The 21,084-nt window shown below is 42.4% G+C and overlaps 1 protein-coding gene across 1 annotated transcript in view; it reads left to right on the forward strand.

Annotated features, from left to right (window-relative positions):
* Nucleotides 1–10,742: 10,742 nt before the first annotated feature.
* The window catches only part of hcn1 (hyperpolarization activated cyclic nucleotide-gated potassium channel 1), a 124,296-nt gene continuing 113,954 nt past the window's right edge, over nt 10,743–21,084 (forward strand). Inside the window, exon 1 of the mRNA XM_077194132.1 lies at nt 10,743–11,252. Coding sequence (XP_077050247.1) covers nt 10,897–11,252 — 356 coding nt within the window. The 5' untranslated portion in view covers nt 10,743–10,896. The remainder of the gene's footprint in view (nt 11,253–21,084) is intronic.

Here is a 21,084-nt window from a genome sequence, read left to right on the forward strand (position 1 = left end):
GTTCTCCAGAACAGCATCAATAATGAATCAGGATACAACAGGCTTTGGATATACAACACTCAGAACAACGGATACCTGAGTTTTCCTCCGTTCTCCACAACAGCAATGAGACGAAATGCAGCGGGCTACAGATGGGACTCACTCAGAACAGCAGGTAACTGGATTTCCTCCGTTCCCCAGAACAGCATCAATGAGGAATCAGAATACAACAGGCTTTGGATATACAACACTCAGAACAACAGGTACCTGAGTTTTTCCTCCGTTCTCCACAACAGCAATGATGAAACGAAATGCAGCGGGCTTCAGATGGGACACACTCAGAATAGCAGGTAACTGGATTTTCTCCGTTCTCCAGAACAGCATCAATGATGAATCAGAATACAACAGGCTTAAAATCTATTGTCACTTAATCTCTTCCTAAGAAAACTCCGGACTGTAACACAAGGCAAGACCGATGGACACGTGACAGAATTCTGTACAGTAAGCATGCAATAACTTCACTTCAACCACACACAGTGGGACACAGCATTAACACACGTCACTCTCATCCACTCCGTGAAATTTAAGGTCACGGCCCACCTCCTCGCTCTGGACAGCGGGGACAGTAAGACGGAAGAATTCAGTGACTACAATCACAAATCATAACAGCTGTCTTCTCATTCAGGCGTCTGGACTCCGGTTTCTATATCCCTCCTCCTCATATAGAGTATCTTGTGTGCAAATCACATGCAATACAGCCAGTAGAAGGTTAGTACTTATCTTCACCCAGGTAAGTGGACTCGATGGTATTTTATAGATGAGTTCGCCCTCCGTTTCCCTTTTCTCCGCCACCCCGTTCTTCGTAGCGGATTCCTTTCCACGGATCGATCTCCCCAGCCGATTTGTCCCACAGAAACCTCTCAGCCCACCTCGACAGGAACAAGAGTCAAGACGCATCGGAAACCCAACACACCCCCCCGGTTTCTTGAAGCTTTGCTTTTATCCGTTTCTAAAAGGCTGCTTGTCCCAATCATCCAACAGTCGTTTAATGCGCCGCACCTGTTTCACTCCGTCATCAGCGGCTGCTGTTACTATGGTAGCGACGCATCCGAGGCTTGCTTGGTGTTCGGTTGAAACCGCTCCGGGCGGAAACATCCCTCCGCTGTGTAGTTCCGTCTCTAGTTCGTCACCTTGTGACATACTTCCCCGCCAATCCGTTCTAGTCCCGAGAACGGGCTCCGCTCACCCAGGCCCCCGTACCTCACAGGGGGTTGACCTCGGTTTTCCCTCTGGGACCGCCTCGGCGGAGATTCGGGTTCCAACGGTCCCGGTGCTAGGCCTAAACCCCTTGGGACCACTCCCCATCCTACCAGTAATGGTGCTGGCGCTGCCACGACAGGGGGTGCTTCTTCTCTGGGATTCGGGTAACTCGGGCAAGGGCGAATCAGATTCTGGTGGAGCACTCGCTCCGGGCCCGCTCTCCCTTCGGGCCTGATAGCATACACGGGTTGATCTGGGCGTAGTTGTCGTAAGACCACATAGGGCCGAGGCTCCCATCGATCGCTCAGCTTACCCTTTCCTCGATGACGGTTATCCCTCACCAAGACTCTCTCTCCTGGGAGCAGTGGGGCTTCTCCAGCCGTTCGATCATACAGTCTCTTGCTCTTTACCCCCGCCTGGCTAATCCGGTCCGAGACCTGGCCATACGCCCAGTGGAGTCGCTGATGGTGTCTCGCCACCCAGTCTGACAAGCTCCCTTCCTCCATTTGGGCAGCAGCCCCCATCACTAAGTCGACTGGTAGCCGTACCTGTCTTCCAAACATTAGATACATTGGAGCATACCCGGTGGTGCTATGGACGCTGTTGTTATATGCTTGGATCAGAGCCGGAAGCGCATCCGCCCAATGGCCCTGCTGATCCAGCTCCAACGTTCCCAAAAGACTCAGCAATGTTTGATTAAACCTCTCGCATCCTCCATTCCCTTGGGGATGGTACGGTGTCGTATGGGTCTTCCTACCCCCGTACAGTTGGCATAACTCATGTACCACCCTGGACTCGAAGTTTGGCCCCTGGTCCGAGTGGAATATTTCAGGGCACCCAAAGGGCTGAATCACAGCCCTCCATAGGGCATTCGCGGTGGTGATAGCAGTTTGGTCCAAAGTCGGAATGGCCCAGGCGTATTTGGTGAATAGGTCGGTCACCACCAAGATGTTCTGAATACGGTCAATCGGCCTCCCCAGTGTCAGATAGTCCATAGCGACCATGTGCATCGGAGCCTTTGCCTGAATCGGGACCAATAGGGCTCGCCTCTCCTTCCTGGTCTTAAACACGGTGCACCGTGGTCATCCTTGAAGGTAGGACTTGGTAATTCTCTCCATCCCAGGCCAGTAGAACTGGCGCCGTAATAGTGAGATCGTCTTCTCCAGGCCCTGATGGCCCAACTGTGTGTGATAGGCCTGTAGCAGGGACTGATGTTGCCCCTCCGGAACTACCACTTGCCAGATCTTCTCGCCCAAGGTAGGGTTCCGGATGGAGCAACAGAGCACCTCCTCCCTCAAGGCCAACCTCTCCCATTGTCCTAGCAGCTTCCGGACTGCCTGAGTCTGACCTTGGCGTTCTCTGGCCTCTGGCCATCTCTCAGTCTGAACCCACTCTCGTACCGTCCTCAACCCTTCGTCCTCCGCTTGTCTCGACCTCAAACGCCGTGGGTCCCAGCCCCAACCAGTGGGGGCCTCTTCCTGTGGTGATCCAGGCGCTTCCACAATCCCCACCATCGCTCTTTCCTCCTCCTCGCCACTGGAGTTTGGCCCTGGCCCGCTGGACCCCCCACCAGAAACCATCAGCGTTTGTATGTTCCTTCCCTGGCCGGTACTTCAGCTGGTAGTCGAAATTCGCCAGTTGTGCCACCCATCTCTGTTCAACAGCCCCCAGCCTGGCCGTCTGGAGATGTACCAGAGAGTTATTGTCGGTTACCACCAGAACCTTGGTTCCCCACAGGTAGTCCTTGAACTTTTCGCTCATTGCCCACTTCATGGCCAGCAGCTCTAGTTTAAAGGAGCTGTAGTTAGCATCTTTCCTCTCCGCCGGATGTAGACTTCCGCTGGCTTATGCAATCACCCTCTCCTTCCCCTGCTATTTCTGGGCTAGCACGGCACCAAGGCCGAGATGGCTGGCGTCAGTGTACAAGATGAAAAGCTGGGAGAAGTCTGCGTAGGCCAGAATCGGGGCCTGCAGTAGTTCCTGTTTAAGCCTCCGGAATGCGGCCTCACATGCCTGGTCCCACTGAACCGTAGGAGACCCTCGACCCCTCGAACGTCCCGTGCCGCCGAGCAGCTGGTTAATGGGCTTGGCGATTTTAGAGAAGTCCTGAATGAACCGCCGGTAATATCCGACGAAACCCAGGAAGGATCTGACCTGTCGCACACTCTTCGGCGCCTCCCACCCTTGTACAGCCGACACCTTCTCTGGGTCCACAGCAATCCCGGCTCCACTCACAACATGGCCCAGAACCTCTTTCCGTAGAAGCTGACACTTGTCTGGTTGCAGTTTTAGCCCATACTTATCCAGGGCGCGGAAAGTTTGCTCCAAATGTTGGAGGTGGTACTCAAAGTCCGGTGAATAGACAATGACATCATCGAGGTAGACCAGCGTGGTTTCCGCCAACTGACCCCGCAGACACCGCTGCATAAGCTGCTGGAACGTGGCCGGGGCGTTGCAAAGGCCAAACGGCATCCGTTCCCACTCATATAGGCTGAAAGGGGTCGTGAAGGCCGTCTTCTCCCTATCCCGCTCGTCCACCTGCACCTGCCAATACCCGCTGGCCAAGTCAAGAGTGGAATACCATGCCGACTGTGTAAGACTGGTGAGTGAGTCCTCTACTCGGGGCAAGGGGAAAGCATCCCGCTTAGTCACCAGGTTCAGCTTACGGTAATCCACACAGAATCTCCAGGAACCATTCTTCTATCGTACCAGTACGATAGGGGCTGCCCAAGGGCTGCTACTTTCCCGGATAATCCCCTTGTCCAGCATCCCCCGCAGGAGGGTGGAAACCTCAGAATATAGGGTCGGTGGCACTGGTCGGTAGCGCTCTCTACTCGGGGCAGCGTCTCCTGTCGGAATCTGGTGTTTTACAATATCCGTCCAACCATAATCCTCGTCATGGGTCGAGAACAAGTGCTACCATTTGAGCAGGAAGTCCTGGAGCCGCCCAGTCTGTTCCTCTCCCAGTCCTTCACCGCGTAGGGATCCTCCCTGAAGGTGGATTGGCAACTCCTCTCCCTCACTACCCACCGGCGGACGAGTTTGGGTAAGGGCGACTTCCACCACTGAGGGGCTTACCCGGCTAAACTGCACTTCACCCTGATCTCTCACTTGCAGCTGACACACCGCGGTAACTCGGGCCAGACACTGATGACAATGCAACAGGACGGGGAAAGCATTCGTGTTCCGTACCTTCACAGAAATCCTCCCCCGCCGCGCCATGGCTAGCCCCCGAGCCACCTCTAGTCTTGGACCGTCTGGATGGGGTTCCACCAATACCCAGTCTCCAGGGCCGTAGAGTTACGAGGGGAGCCTGGCCCAAACCACAGCCTCACTCTGAGCGGGAATGGACAACGCGTATCGGCAAGCCGTCCTCCCAATGTCCTCTCGATCTCCTCGTGTCTCGGCCAGGTGAACCCGCCGACAATCGGCCTTAATCCGGTTCCACTCTTGGCTTTCCGAGGTCAGGGCTGTTTGCTTTGGTCCACTTCGAAACAGTTCCTCCCAACATTCTGCTATGATGTTCATGCCCAACAATGCACAATGGGTTCCTAGGCAGGCGTCATGAGCGATCACCACCCCTTTCTGGGGAACAACAACTCCATGGATCTTCAAGTCAGTCCCCAGGTATCCCACGTGTGGGATGTCCAGACCGTTGGCTCCACGTAGCGTCAACCAGGGGGCTTCTGAAGTGGGACAGTCCTGGCCCTTAAATAGTTCTAGTGACAGGCTCTCTGAAAACAGCGTAAAACAGCCACTACAATGGGTCAATGCCCCACCAAACATTCTCTGGACTTCGTAACCAATAGGGGGTCTACCACGGGAGTCCCGGTCACTTGACCAAATTACGGAACAAGGCTGACGAGCTGTCCACACTCGTGAGGTCGGATTCAGACTATAGGCAAACAAGTTTGTTCTGTTTTACAGAAACATGGCTTTCTGAGGACGTGGATGTTGATCTGGATGGCTTTAACATCATATGCTTTGACAGGGATGTGCGGAAAACACGGAAGTCGATTGGGGGCGGGCTCTGTATAGCTGTCAACAACAAGTGTGCAACCAACTACACTGTGAGAGAGACTGAGTGTTGCAAGCACTTCGAAATAATGACTGTGTCTTTCAGACCGCACTACTTACCCCGAGAATTTTCTCAGATCACTGTGATTTTAGTATATGTACCAGGACCTGATTTCACACTTGCTGCTAGTCTTCCCAATACGTCGGGTGCAGAAGGCTTATGGCTGTGAAGGGGCGTCGACTGGACAGCAGGTAAGTACTCTCAGCAGGGTTGACTCTCCTCAGTCCCTCAGGTGCAGAAGGCTTACGGCTGTGAAGGGGCGTCGACTGGACAGCAAGTAGGTACTCCACGTACGTTTAGTCTTCCCAACGTACAGGGGCAGAAGGCTTATGGCTGTGAAGGGGCGTCGACTGGACAGCAGGTAAGTACTCTCAGCACGGTTGACTCTCCTCAGTCCCTCAAGTGCAGAAGGCTTACGGCTGTGAAGGCACGTCGACTGGACAGCAGGTAGGTACTCCAAGTACGGTTGGTCCTTCCCAATACGTCAGGTGCAGAAGGCTTACGGCTATATACCACTCAGAACAACAGATACCTGGGTTTCCTCCGTTCTCCACGACAGCGATGATGAAACAGAATGCAGCGGGCTTCAGATAGGAAACACTCGAAACAGCAGATAACTGGTTTTCTTCCGTTCTCCAGAACAGCATCAATAATTAATCAGGATACAACAGGCTTTGGATATACAACACTCAGAACAACGGATACCTGAGTTTTCCTCCGTTCTCCACAACAGCAAGGATGAGAAGAAATGCAGCGTGCTTCAGATGGGACACACTCAGAACAGCAGGTAACTGGATTTTCTCCGTTCTCCAGAACAGCATCAATGATGAATCAGAAAACAACAGGCTTTGGATATACAACACTCAGAACAACGGGTACCTGAGTTTTTCCTCCGTTCTCCACAACAGCAAGGATGAAACGAAATGCAGCGGGCTTCAGATGGGACACAGTCAGAACAGCAGGTAACTGGATTTTCTCCGTTCTCCAGAACAGCATCAATGATGAATCAGAATACAACAGGCTTAAAATCCATTGTCACTTAATCTCTTCCTCAGAAAACTCCGGACTGTAACACAAGGCAAGACCGATGGACACGTGACAGAATTCTGTACAGTAAGCATGCAATAACTTCACTTCAACCACACACAGTGGGACACAGCATTAACACACGTCACTCTCATCCACTCCGTGAAATTTAAGGTCACGGCCCACCTCCTCGCTCTGGACAGCGGGTGCAGTAAGACAGAAGAATTCAGCGACTACAATCACAAATCATCACAGCTGTCTTCTCATTCAGGCGTCTGGACTCCGGTTTCTATATCCCTCCTCCTCATATAGAGTATCTTGTGTGCAAATCACATGCAATACAGCCAGTAGAAGGTTAGTACTTATCTTCACCCAGGTAAGTGGACTCGATGGTATTTTATAGATGACTTCGCCCTCCGTTTCTCTGTTCTCTGCCACCCCGTTCTTCGTAGCGGATTCCTTTCCACGGATCGATCTCCCCAGCCGATTTGTCCCACAGAAACCTCTCAGCCCACCTCGACAGGAACAAGAGTCAAGACGTAACGGAAACCCAACACACCCCCTCTGACTCTTGAAGCTTTGCTTTTATCCGTTTCTAAAAGGCTGCGTGTCCCAATCATCCGACGGTCGCTTAATGCGCCGCACCTGTTGTCACTCCGTCATCAGCGGCTGCTGGTACTATGGTAGCGACGCATCCGAGGCTGGCTTGGTGTTCGGTTGAAACCGCTCCGGGCGGAAACATTCCTCCGCGGCTGTGTAGTTCCGTCTCTAGTTCGTCACCTTGTGACATATATTTTATAATTGATCATCTGTTTTTCAAATAAAAGTGTGTGTGGTGGGTGGGGGGATCAGCCTTATCTAGGCTGACCACCTATGAAATGTATTGCAATATGTGTGTATGAATGACAAAGCAGAAAGAGTCTGTCAATTATTATTATTATTTTATTTTTTTTGTTGGTGGAAGTCTATATGCATTGTGTGAATAGCTGGTATAAAAAGCATGTAATGTTTCACATCTGGATAAAATATCGAATGAGTGACTAACTAAATTGACGCACATGAGAACATTAGCCCCACAGGATGCTAAGCAATTCAGCTTCCCACATCTGTGCCAAATTCAGCTTTATTAATTAGCCTCACAGCATCAAATCACATTTTGTGATATAAAAAACATACAGCACTGATTTGAAATGACCTTCACTTGTCTCATCTGTTGCAGTTTCGTCCAGCGAGACCTTTGCACATGCCAGAGTTTCTCCCCACACACGTGATCCAACGCTTAAGCTCTGTGGTCAGTCTCTGAGAGTTATTACCTTGTGTGCCACAATTACGCAACGCATCGCCCCAAAACTAAAGTTACACAAGCATTGGACTGCCCTGTCAGGGAACAGTTGGTATGCCAACTAATCCAGGCAAAACTCTGGCTGAAAGCAAAACGGAGGCAATAAAAGGAATGTCAGCTTTAATTTGGTTAACTTATATAATGACCTCAGTGCCAAATGTGCTATGCTGGATTCTTCATGTGAATGATGGCCATTTGCAGCAAGTTCCCTGTACACAGACTTTCCAGCAGTGAATCATCATTTTTGTTGTAATATAGTCCACAAGCATCTGTGCCCAGGAAACAAGGCTTAAGTTTGTATATCAGTAATTTTATAAAGCATAAACCAATGGCAGTCAGTTTATCATGTTGTGAACAAAAATATTAAGCAGCATGACTGTTTAATTTATATTAATAAGAAATGTTTCTTGAGCACCAAATCAGTTTATAAAAATTATTTTTGAAGGAGTGACCAGTGTTGGGGTAACGCATTACAAGCAACTCAAGTTTCATAATCAGATTACTTTTTCAAGTAAATAGTAAAGTAACACATTATTTTAAATGTACAACAAAATATAAATAATAACAACAAAAAATAATTAAATATGTTAAATTACACAAATAGGCTATACTTTATGTATTTAATCTCACTTTATTAAACAACGTCTTTGCTGCTGACCTTCAATGATCCAATTCAACCACACCATTAAACATCACATTTGTTTGAACTTTGTTCTCCTGCATCCTATTCTTCTTCAGTCCAGAATGGAAGCATAGCTGAAATTTTTGTTTGAGCATCGCCCTCTATTATACAGGCATTTTCCTCAACCTGAGGCTTATTCATTTCACTTTTGGTGTGAAAGAAGCTTTACATTTGCCAAAAATATTACTTTTTTGCTTTAAATAAATCAAACAAGCAAGCCCAGACCAGGTTAGAAAAGGTAAGGCAAAATAACGCAATGCAACACATTACTTTCCATAAAAGTAACTAAGTAATGCAATTAGTTACTTTTTAGGGAGTAACGCAATCTTTTAATTACTTTTAAAGGTGACTTTGCCTTACACTGTATGTGACAGTGAGACTGGAGTAATAACTGATGAAAATCCTGATGAACATTTCTTTAAGTTGTAATAATATTTCACAATATTTCAGTTTTTCCTTGAATTTATGATCAAATAAATGCAGCCTTGATGAGCATAATTTCTTACAAAAACATTTTTAAAAATCTAACCGACCTCAAACCTTTGAACGTTGTAGTGTATAAAGCTTATAAAACCTTTTTTAATGACAGTACTAGCAATCCACCACTGTTTTGTTGTTATAGTAAACAAGGAGTTAATGTGATGCCGAAATTGCCTCAGTTTTACAGAATCTACCATAGCTTCTGATTTTACCTTTGGATTTGGTGAGTTAAAAATCATTATGTATGATGTATGAAAATGTGGTGTTTTAAGCCTCACATCTTAGCAGGACGGCAGGGTAGCAGGTGGACTTGGTCTGGTTTCATCAATTCACCAGTTTTAACCAGATATGCATTGTCATATTTCCACAACTGGCACACAACTGTCCAGCATGCCCAAATCACCATCATAACAACAACACAATCCTATTTTCCGCTCTAAATCTGCAACTGAGAACAGCTTGTAAGAATGAAATCAATTGGATGAGCAGATATTGAAAGACAAAATTAAAATACTACACATTTAATGCATTGAGGGCCATTTATTAAATTGTAATGTTTGCAGGGGCTATAAAGTAGACTTTTTCACATTTCTCACTAATGGTATCAGATCACTCACAAGAAAAGCTTTATTTTGGGAAAACTATCAGTTCAGGGCCAGTGCTTTCAGTGTTATTAGGGAGCGGTTCTCTCATGGTTGAGAGAATCAGATGAAAGCAGGTTTTAAAGACCCAGAAAGATTAGTAAGCCATATCTCAAGCTGTTTTATTAACCTTTCTTAGGATTCAAAATGCCCCTATACTGGCAGTGGATTTAACCTGCAAATCGGTTGATAGTCTTGAATTTAAAATATAAATGTGAAATATTACCATATAGGACTGGCAATAAGGTATGTTTTTCATGTGATAAACGTGTCAACCAGTAAAGATTTGGCTGTAATGTTTATATTGTGGTCACTTAGATTTAATATTTTCTGTCAGCACTACATATACTGTATGAATATTGTTGGCTCTTGTATAACATAACACTTGTGATGTTCTTAATTTGTAAGTGGCTTTGGATAAAAGCGTCTGCTAAATTATTATGTAATGATTGGGTTGCTATTCCCTCAATTTTCTATGGGTCTTTTCAATGACTTTGAATGGCCCATCCAATCAGAACTGCCAGCCCAGTCAGAACTGTTTTATAATATACAGTATATAATATGTTACAGACTTTTGTTTTTAAACTGTTAATGTGAAGTTGGTTTTGGACTGATGCCAGACTTTTGTTCAAATAATATTTTTTGGGGATTGTGTCCATCAAGTAAAAAGAGGAAAAGAGACAAATGAGATGAAGAACTATTCAGTTGTAATTAATTCACCGGATTGTTAAAATAAATCAATAAATCAATCAATAAATCAATCAATTCAAATCATGAATAAGTGAATTCAAATGATATAAAATATATATATATATATATATATACTGTATCTAATTATTTTTTTATTGATACCTATTTTAAAATACCCCTAATAGAGTCTACCATTACCATAAACAAAATATATGTATACATTCTTTAAAAATGATACTCGATTTTGTCATTCCATAAACCCCTATGGCATATTAGATTTTATAGATCGTCTTAACCACAGATATGTTAGTCTTTCATAATAGAATTGCCATTTCAATTCACCTCATAATAAAACATGCCCTTCCCAAATGCTTTACATAACCCCGATTTGCATCTACAACATCATATTCAAATTGTATTCCTTTGGCACCCTTTCAGTCTGGAAGCATATCCGCGCAGCGCAGTGCGTCCGCGACACACTTGGAGAGAAACAGGACGCGGGCCGCGCTCAATCCCGACAGTAGATGGCAGCAGCCCAAGAAAGCTGATCCTGTCGGGTTCACCAGAGTCTGCCTCTCAGTTGTGCAGCAGCACTCACACTGGAGGCAGCGGTGGTTTGAGGGACGTCCAATGAAACAGAAGAGCCGCCAGCTGCTCCTTTCGACTTTTACGCGTAGCGTGTCCTCCGCACCCGGAGACAGCACGTTCTGAAACCGCCATGGAAGACAAATCCAATTCGTTTTCGAGCAACAAAGAGGAGAAAGTGGATGGGAATAACGTGTTCCAGAGGCAAGACTCGATCTTGAAGAACAGCATGGGGAGCCAGAACATGAAAGACCACGCCAACTCAGTGGGTGGCAAGGGGGACCGGGAAGAAGCCATGGTCGGTTTTGACGATATAGACGCCGCGTCCAGGCAATCCGGGTTTATGCAGCGGCAATTTGGAGCCATGATGCAGCCCGGAGTGAATAAGTTCTCCTTGCGGATGTTCGGGAGTCAGAAAGCCGTGGAGAAAGAGCAGGAGAGAGTGCAGACGGCTGGATATTGGATCATTCACCCCTATAGTGATTTTAGGTAAGGAGTGGGGAAAGTCACCTTCCCACGCACACTCAGGTCAATGTAAAATGGGCTCTGCGTGCGCTGCGCGGCGCGTTTGCAGTCATTCTGCAAGGCGTTTCGGGGAACCTGAACGCATGCAATGTCCTTGGCGTGAGTAGGGGTGAATGTCATCTCGGTGAATAAATGGCACGGCAGTCATCATGGGACGTCTCCGACCTGCCATCATTGGGCATTCTGCTGTTGTATAAGACGTGTGCTGGTGCGCGCAGGGAATGATGCACCACTCTTTGGCATTGTAAACACATAGCTGTTAGTGTCTGCCGTGAGGAGGAACGATGGTGGCTGCGAGATCACGTCTTGTTTAAGGCATAAACACGCGGATTATTCTATTGTTTTATCTCGTGGCACTGTATGATCCCGTGTGGCTGTCACCAGATAACAGCCCATGCCAATTTTAGCGCTGGGACAGTTGATCTAAAGCAGTTTAACGATAATCGCGTTAGTCAGGTGAAAGGAGGGGATTTTCAAACCCTATGCCCCCCAGCAGAATGCTTCATGCACAACTTGGCTAGCTTATATACGTCTAATGAGACTACTACGGACAAATAATTTGCAATTATCACATAATTCCTGTCAAATATCCTGTTAGGAATGGAATAATTATTACATAATTTTATTTGGTTGTGCACCAATTGGAGTTAGTCCATTTGAAGGTTTAAAGTCCTCAGTTAGTATCTCACCTCAATAAATCAATTAGGGAGATAGATAGATAGATAGATAGATAGATAGATAGATAGATAGATAGTGTAAACCTACTATATATAGAACCTGGTATAAATATGAAATAATATATATAATAAAAGATTTATGTTCATTGTAAAACAAATAGTTTTATTATTAAAAATAATTTACCGCCTTATTTATGGGGAACAAGACTTTCCCAGAATATTTGTACAAAAACCATCCAATTTCGTTCTTATTTTTATTGTTCATATTTGCTAAAAGGCCAGTTTTGATGAGCTTTAAGTCATCATGTGGCTTTCAGTTGTACCACCTGACTGATAATCTGTACATTTTTACAGTAACAACCCGAATAGCTCAAATATGTTGGTATACAGTAAACATCCGTTAGAAAAATCAGTTATACAGTCAGCAAAATACTCAAAATATCATTGTCATGTCTTACAGTAAGCTGCAAGTATTTTTTTTTACCATAATTGTGTAGATAAACATTTTTACAATGTAGAGCACAGACAGACAAATAGACAGATATATATATAGATAGATAGATAGATAGATAGATAAATAGATAGATAGATAGAAAACAATAACATGTCTGATGATTAGTTTCAACTTCTCATTTGCCTGTAACGCTCTCCATGGTGCTGAAAACAGCTCCACGCTCTCCATGAATGCGGAAAACTTTATTCCTTACAGGGTCATTAGCTTGACTCCCACCTGCCTCACTGTTTTATTTATTCCATGTGCTTGATGTACTTTGCTTTGGCATATCATGTGTAACGTGTAAGAACATAACAACTCAGAAGTTGCACTCCCAAGGCACTATAACTACCAAAAGCAGGGTCATTCCTAATATGCAGTTCATTTTCAAGTCAACATTATATAAGTCTTAACATACAGAATAAAATATTAATATAATTATTATAATAGGCGGTATGCATATTACTAACAATATAATAATTAAGTAAACAGGGATGAACTCTAAATCATAACCTCAGTTTGAGCAAATGCCATGTCTACAACATGAAAACTAGGCTATTTATTAAGGAATTCTCAAGGTGTTTCTTTATTTTTTCTTTATCTAAACAAATGTTTCAAACAAATCATGTTTTCAATATCAATTTCCATCTTGTTAGTCATTTATAACACCCCTTTAACTGACAAAAGTGATGATATCATCCTCCAGTAAGTGACGTAGTTGTTTTGTCTTACTCTAATACATTTAATCCTGTTTAATAAAAGAACAGAAATTTCTTAAAAGTTGATCATTTGTATATATCCTAATACATTGCCAGTTTTTCATGTTAGGAGAAGACATGGCAAAAATGGCCATATCTACTCACTAGTGCTTCTCCAATAAATGTCTGTTGTACCTTAGAAATATGTAGGAATAATTTAAGTTACAACACAATCGTATACATCACTTTTTTTTAAGGTAAAGAGGTTAGTCAGTACTGCACAACAGGAATGAGCCATCATATACTGGAAGTAAATTTCCACTGCTACTACTACTTGACATTTAACTGATGTTTTTATGCTATGCGACTCTCAGTGCACTTATTACAGGAAGCAACTCATGTCCCGCTCAAGAGCACAATGGGGATAGTTCATGGATTTAATCCCACCACCTTTCAGGCCTTTAACCTCCAGGGCCCTAGGTTATGCCACCCCTGAAACAGATCAGAATGGTTTGTGTAAAGCCCTCCAACATCAGAGCAGGGATGAGAGAAGGTGAGATCGGATTAGATGTCCAACACACACTGAACTCCACTGTGATGTTACGTGATTGACCTTTCTGCCCTAATATACAAAGGACGCGGCTGCTTTGCAATCATATGCTTGCTGCAAGATATTCTTATTGAGGAGGTCATTTTGAGAATATAGTAATTAAAGCCTTTTTATGTCAAAATACAGATCTACATATTTTATATATGTGTAAGTTAATTGTCCAATAAAAATTGGATCTGTGGCACTTTCAAAACATTAATCTGTTTAATGCGGCACAGCAACACTAGCTCAACCAATGAGTGATTTTGGGGGTGGGAATAACTGTTCATCTGACCAATGGCAGACAGAGGGAGTTTCAAATTACACACTTCAGCTTCAAAGACTTTTTTGATCAATCAGTAACCTTTAAATTGTCCATTTCTGCATAAATCTTACTGCACATACAGACGGTTTGAAGACATTATTTTAAAAAAAGTAAACAGTGTTGTTATTGCTAACTACAACTATTTAAAACATTTCTGTCACGTCAACTCTTACAGTGTTTGGCATGGTAATGGATATGACATTGTTGATATGTTTGGTCTTGGTGGAATAGATCTGCTGTTATTGCGGCTGCTGCAGAGCAAGTACGGGACTTGCTACTGCCAATAAATACAGAACACACTGCTGAGAGCAATTAAGACAAGCTGTCGCTGTACAATATAGCATACATTCATTACCTGAAGCAAATCTATACAGGTGGAGCTGGGGAAGGTGGAGCGTTTCTGAAAGCAAGCTGCAACTAATATAGCAAATGGTGACAGAGTATTTGAAGATTGAGCAGCGAGCTCATTGGCTACTGATACAGCAAGAACCAATCAGCTGTGCCCTATAGAGAATGATGTGATTACAAGCAGGTTGAGTCAAGGACCTATTATTAGCTTGTGCCATCTAGAGTTTCATGACAGAACTTTGTATTTTTGCTAACTGAAATTAAGCTGAAAAATAAACTAAATAGAAGTATTTTGTCATTCACAGACAAAAGCAATAGGAAATCGTTTACTTACTTATTTGTGATCCAACACAGCTGGTTCATCTTTCAACAAAAGATTCTTTTCAAAACTCTCCATTACAATCTGCCTAATTTACAAAACAATTTGCAGTCAAAATCTCTGAACAAACATATAATCATCAGACACAATCTAGGACGCCATTAAAAAAAAAAAAAAAATCACTTGTTCCTGACACTGGTATCCTTCTGAAGTCTTAACAGAGACTCAAACAAGCTGTTTAAATTGGATGTGTCAAAGCGAACATTCCTTTATGCTTCTATTTACTCCTCCATTTGTCCTTTTTTTCGGCAAATTCAAGCATGTGGAGTAAAGTGGACACACATCTGTATACTGTATCAAGTTTTCACAGCATCAATGATTATATTGGGTTTTCTTTGCTTTTGACATGACGTTTATATCCAGTGTAGTAAAGTGTTATCCGTTAAGCAACTGAACGCCAGTGGGCAGGGCCTATAGTTCGATGATGTAAAACTATTGATTGCTCTTGCTCTGGAGGCAGACATATGCAAATGAATTTGCCCGTGTGTTATCACAAGCTATAGGCTGAGGAGGACATTTTAAGCTATAAAACCTGCAGGATGTTTTAATGGTACAAAGACCTGTTATATGTCAAAAGAACAAGGCAAATTTGATTTCTCATGTCATGACCCCTTTAAAAGTTGAACTTATTTTAGCTTGAGCGCCATGTTTTTAGAATGCCTTGTCATGTGCAAGACGCTGCAAAAGAAACGAGACGTGAGTGCAACGGTTAAATACGTCCATCTTGCGCGTTTACTTTGAAAAACAAGGAAAAAATAGTTCAGTGGAATGGAAAAACGTGTTCTGTGAATGGCCCTTTAGATGGCCATGCTTCAGTTCTGCAGGTGGTACACACGATATTGAGCCTTTGATCGCACTTGCCAAATAGGATTTACATCAAAGAAAGAATCATAAAAGGAGAAAACAGGTGAGAAAGAGAAAACAAGATATGGAGAAGGAGACCGTGGACAGGAAGCAAATAGGAGGCTGACTGTTATTATTGCTTTTAATGGACGAAAGCCTGAACCGTGCGATACTGGCTACACTTGGCAGCTTTGGTATTTTCTGCTCATTTACAATGGTTTTCCTTTCTCATCCACACAGGGAACTGCTCTTTTGTATGCTTTTTTCCAGTTAATGTTGTGAAATTTGGAAATTCTTTCCTAATTTTCTTGCAATAACATCACAGCTGTGAGCTGAAAATGTTGCAACCAGAAACATCACATGAGTGACAACAGCATTCACATGTGCTGTTTTGGTTCTGAAGCATCAGGGAAACTCAATATCACAGTGTGGTTCTTTAAAGATTAATAGGAGGTTAGTAAGATTCATTAGTCATTGTTTTCAGAAATCGCTCATGCTTGACTTGATGTGGACCGAGCCCTTTTGTCATCGGCTTTTGTCACGCGTGACTCAGTCGTGTGTTTCTTTTATCGGTCCTCCATATTGCATGTCATCTGCCTCTTGCTTTCCCTGTTTGACCAGCCTATTACTGTGCACACAATTCTTCACAGGGGGAAGGAAAATCTATGGAAGATCTCCAAACGTGACTGACGTCACCTTTCCAGAATTCCTTCACCTTTTAGAGTGACTTTTTTTTTCTTTTTCTTTTTCTTTTTTAGTGGCAGAATTTATCAGGTAACAGATGAGCCTGGGTCAAATCTCTGGCTTACAAATTAATCACACAGGTTGTGGAAAAGCAGGATTTGTATGTGAGCAGATTCCTTCTCCCTATCAAACGGCCTCTGATTTCTAAACCCAGATTAACCTCTATTTTTAGGGGCATGCAAGTTTGTCTTGCATTATTGATGCTTTTTGCTGTTGCTTTTTTGAGGCTTGACTCAAAGACGTGTCCCAAAGTCTAATGAAGGTCTTTGTGGCTGTGTGTCTCACTTTTTTTTCAAATTGATGCCCCTTGGTAATCTTGAAATAGTCTGAGTCTGTTTTTCTTCTCAGATGCAATGCAAAAAAAGTGCCCAATTTATGAATGCAGTGTAACTGCAGAGCTCTGCAAACAGGCCATAGCAGGTTAAGAGCTATCTGTCTCTCATGTCCACCCCATATATATATATATATATATTAATATATATATAAATATATATATATATATATATATATATATATATATATATATATATATATATATATATATATATATTTATAATACAAAAATGATATGTAATTTTTGCATTGTATGTGTATGACATAAGCAGCGATGAATGATTCATGAGTGAATCATTTTCTTGAGTCAAATCTTTTCAGTGGTTGATTCAGACAATAAAACCAGTTTGAGGGATTCATTGATGATTCAGAATTTCCCGACTGATTCGGTTCTTGAGTTCAACTCAGTGACTCAATGATGCAGTTGTGCTGGACAACAGTTCACTGCAGAGGAAGATTTTCAGTGAAAAACACCTTAAATGTCTTCCTAGCACAAAGCTGTCATATAGCCTAACTTCAGAATACTTAGAATCTAGTGCACAAGTTGAGAGCTTGACAGCCTCATTCACATTCATTATATGAAGGGTTCTGGAATGACCTGATAATTAATACATGACAAATTTTAAATTTTGTGCATTACATTACACAACAAATAGATTATTTCTTTAAAGAACCAAATTTCACACTGGGGTCAAGTTGCAGCAGCTGTATGGAGAAAGCGCATTTGAGTATATACAACCGTTGTGTGGAGGTCACGTCCTCTATGCTTGTCTTTAGTATTCACCAGTAGGACAGATGGTCACATGGCAACCATCCCACCTCTGACAATGCAGACTGTCTGTCAGTCGGTTGTCAAGGCTACAGTTACAAAAGCGAATCGGCTTATCAAAACCCTCTCAATACGAGTACTCGATATACCTCTGCATATACTCCCTGCATTTCATCCACAATCCTGGCTATACTGCAACCAACAGCATAAGCAATATCAAAAATACATTCTTTCACCTATTTAGAGCTACCAAAAATAAAAATAACCTAAGTGGATATTATTAACCAAAGATGCCTGTTTGGACCGAAGCACAGACAATTATTTGATACAGGATCAGTAGATATTTATAAAGCAAGGCCGAGAGCTTTTCTCATTCACTCAGATCCATTACAGCCAAGTGCGTCGGCCACATTGGAGGCACCAGCCAGGGGTTTTTAGCATGAGATAGGATTCTTGAAAGCATCTATTTTAGTTCATGGATGTATGCCGTTATCAGCAGCCAGGACATTTTGTGTGGTTCTCTAGGCCAGCCCGGCGCCCGTCAAAATACGTCTGGCTTTGGTCTTTACAAGACACAGTAGCTACATTAATGCAATTACAGCATGTGTGTGAGTATATGCTGACCTCTGAACATTGCAGCATTGCAAAAAATATCGGCAACACTTTACTTAAAGCCTTTACGTATAATGCATTATATAACCAAAGAAAAAATGCACTATAATTAGTGCTAGGCAATGATTAATCGCATTTTAATCACATCCAAAATAAATGTTTGTGTTAACATATTATGTGTGTGTACTGTGTATAATTATTTTGTATATATAAATACACACATTTGGATGTACGGTATATATTTAAGAAATATTTGCATGTACATACTGCATATATATTTATATTTTTCTTAAATATATACATGCAAATGTGTGTATTTATATATACAAAATAATTATACAGGGTACACAAACATATATTATGTAAACACAATTTTGGATGCGAATAACCGCGATTAATCGTTGCCCAGCACTAATTATAATATTCACAGGTTCCCTGTTACATCTGAAATTGGTTGTTTGTCGTATTTTAATGCATTATACTTTCTAAAGGTGCATAACTGTGGTTACAATTATTCATGAGACCGCATATAATGCATTATAAGGAGCATTACAAGGCAGAAGTAATGCATTAAAATACTTATAATGCATTATTAATTAAGGCTTTAGGTAAAGTGTTATCACAATTTCTTCTATTGTCTGCTGGACTCTGATCAGAGTGTGTTCAGAGAGCTGACTCATGTCTGCTCACGGCGGACAATAAAAACTATTGTTGGCTATTTTTCACTTTGTGCTGAGGAAGATTTCTTCACATTAGGTTTGCACGAGTAATACCGCCAACATAGCAATGTTTGCTAATTACTTCACTTGTGTTTGGTTTGGTTTGGCTTGTTGTCAAACATTAGATTTGCACTTTCGGACAACTATGGAAGTCTTTAACCTGTGCTAAATAGACATCTAGAAGCACAACTTTCATTTATCGACTGGACTTTTTATGTGCATTGCAGAGTCTGTAGCCATTTCAGGGTCTGCCAAGGCACACACATGCTGTAAGACGTGAAAATGGAGGCTGACTGATGTTTCGTTATTTATCAGAAGCATCTTCTTGACCACTAGATATCAAAACAGCCCACGGGAGAGGGTCCTGTCAGGAAGGACAGGGTGATTATGACAGCCTTATCAGTAAGAGGGAATTTGCATCAAGGATGGTGATTCAATTGAATGAATAAATATTAACAAATTAAATAAGAATAAATTGTTTTCAAACTGAAAATTAATCTCAGAATAAATATGCGTACTTAGAATCAATTAAATAAGCAGTCAGTCCAAATGCTGTTGTTTTGTCCTTCAATTCTTTGCATGTCTATTTAACACAGGGTGTCTTGTTACATAACATTGAAGGTTTGAAATCATAATGCGATTTTTCTCGCTGTACGAACTGTGTGCTTCATCTTCTGCCAAGCAACTGAAAATCTCTCGCATGAGTTTAATGCTCTGGTGAAAAGAGAAAATGAAGGAAATATCAAGAATATTATGAATGACATTATAAAAAATCTTTCTATTCAATATGTACTGTAAACCTTTACATTATTTATGAAAAGGGTTCTTCAATGGCCAATGCTGATAATTGATAATGCCAGTATATTTACATTTCGGATGTCCATACACTGCTGTTTTTAAATGTTTTCATTTGAAGTCTCTTATGATTGAAGTTCCGTTTATTTGGTGAAAAATACAGTACCACTGTGAAATAATATTACAATAAAAAAAAAAAAAACTGTGCTCTATTTTAATATTTTTTCAAATGTTATTCCTGTGATGGCAAAGCTGCATTTTCTGAATTTACAGTCACTATTTTTATAAAATTATTGCTCCGTCGACGATCAAAAGTAGCAGTTTCTTTTAAAAAATAAAATATAAATAGAATCTATGCCAAAATGGTGTGTGTGTGTGTGTGTGTGTGTGTGTGTGTGTGTGTGTGTGTGTGTGTGTGTGTGTGTGTGTGTGTGTGTGTGTGTGTGTGTGTGTGTGTGTGTGTGTGTGTGTGTGTGTGTGTGTGTGTGTGTGTGTGTGTGTGTGTGTGGCCATGTGGGGAATTTTTTGGAAAACAGCTTATAAATCTTATAAAACAGAAAGTTACAAATGTTTTTTGAAAATGTAAAAAGGCAGAAAGTTTTCTGTGATGGGTTGGTTTAGAGTCAGGGTTAGTGTTAGGGGATATAATATACAGTTTGTACAGTATAAAAATCATGTCTACGGAAAGTCCCCATAAAATGTGTGTGTGTGTGTGTGTGTGTGTGTGTGTGTGTGTGTGTGTGTGTGTGTGTGTGTGTGTGTGTGTGTGTGTGTGTGTGTGTGTGTGTGTGTGTGTGTGTGTGTGTGTGATCTTAGTATAGCAGTATAGCAGCTGTAAAAAATAAAATACAAATATTTTTGAAATTATGAAAACAATTTGTGCATTACCCATTATCCAAAGGTGATCAAGAGTAATATTTTATGCTTCTTGCCAATAATCTCAAAATGGCTAAATATCAGCCAGTTTTGCCTAAATTCTGTCTGCTGGTTCAAACTCTCTATGGAACAATCTATGAACTATTCCAAATGTGCACTTGATCAAGACATCTAACCTCAGATTTCTCCAAGGAGATTGTCCTTGTAAGAAGTGCATTAAATATCTATTCAGCTAGTGGGCATTGGTTTGATCTAGCTAGTTAGCAATACGCATTAATAAAGTGCACATGGTATAATTGCTGGGCCTAGCAGGCAGTTGGTGGCACTGCATCAACAAACACCTTCAAAACTCCCTCCGCAATTCCATTCACCCCTATGGTGGCTCCATTCACATGTTTTCAAAACACAGGCTAATTCCTGAGGGTGCATGTGCTGCTGGCTCAGCAATTACACCCTGTACCTTCAATTAGCCTCCCTGCGTATTGTACAAGAGAAGCAGAATCTCACAAACAGACGGTTGTAAACACACAACACTCACATAAGAAAGGGAAACCCTCTCATGTTACAATCACCCTCTTTCATTTTCGGTCCTGTGG

This window comes from Siphateles boraxobius, unplaced genomic scaffold, assembly GCF_051911475.1.
Source record: "Siphateles boraxobius isolate OS27281-9 unplaced genomic scaffold, OSU_SipBor_1 11, whole genome shotgun sequence".
Lineage (NCBI taxonomy): Eukaryota > Metazoa > Chordata > Actinopteri > Cypriniformes > Leuciscidae > Siphateles > Siphateles boraxobius.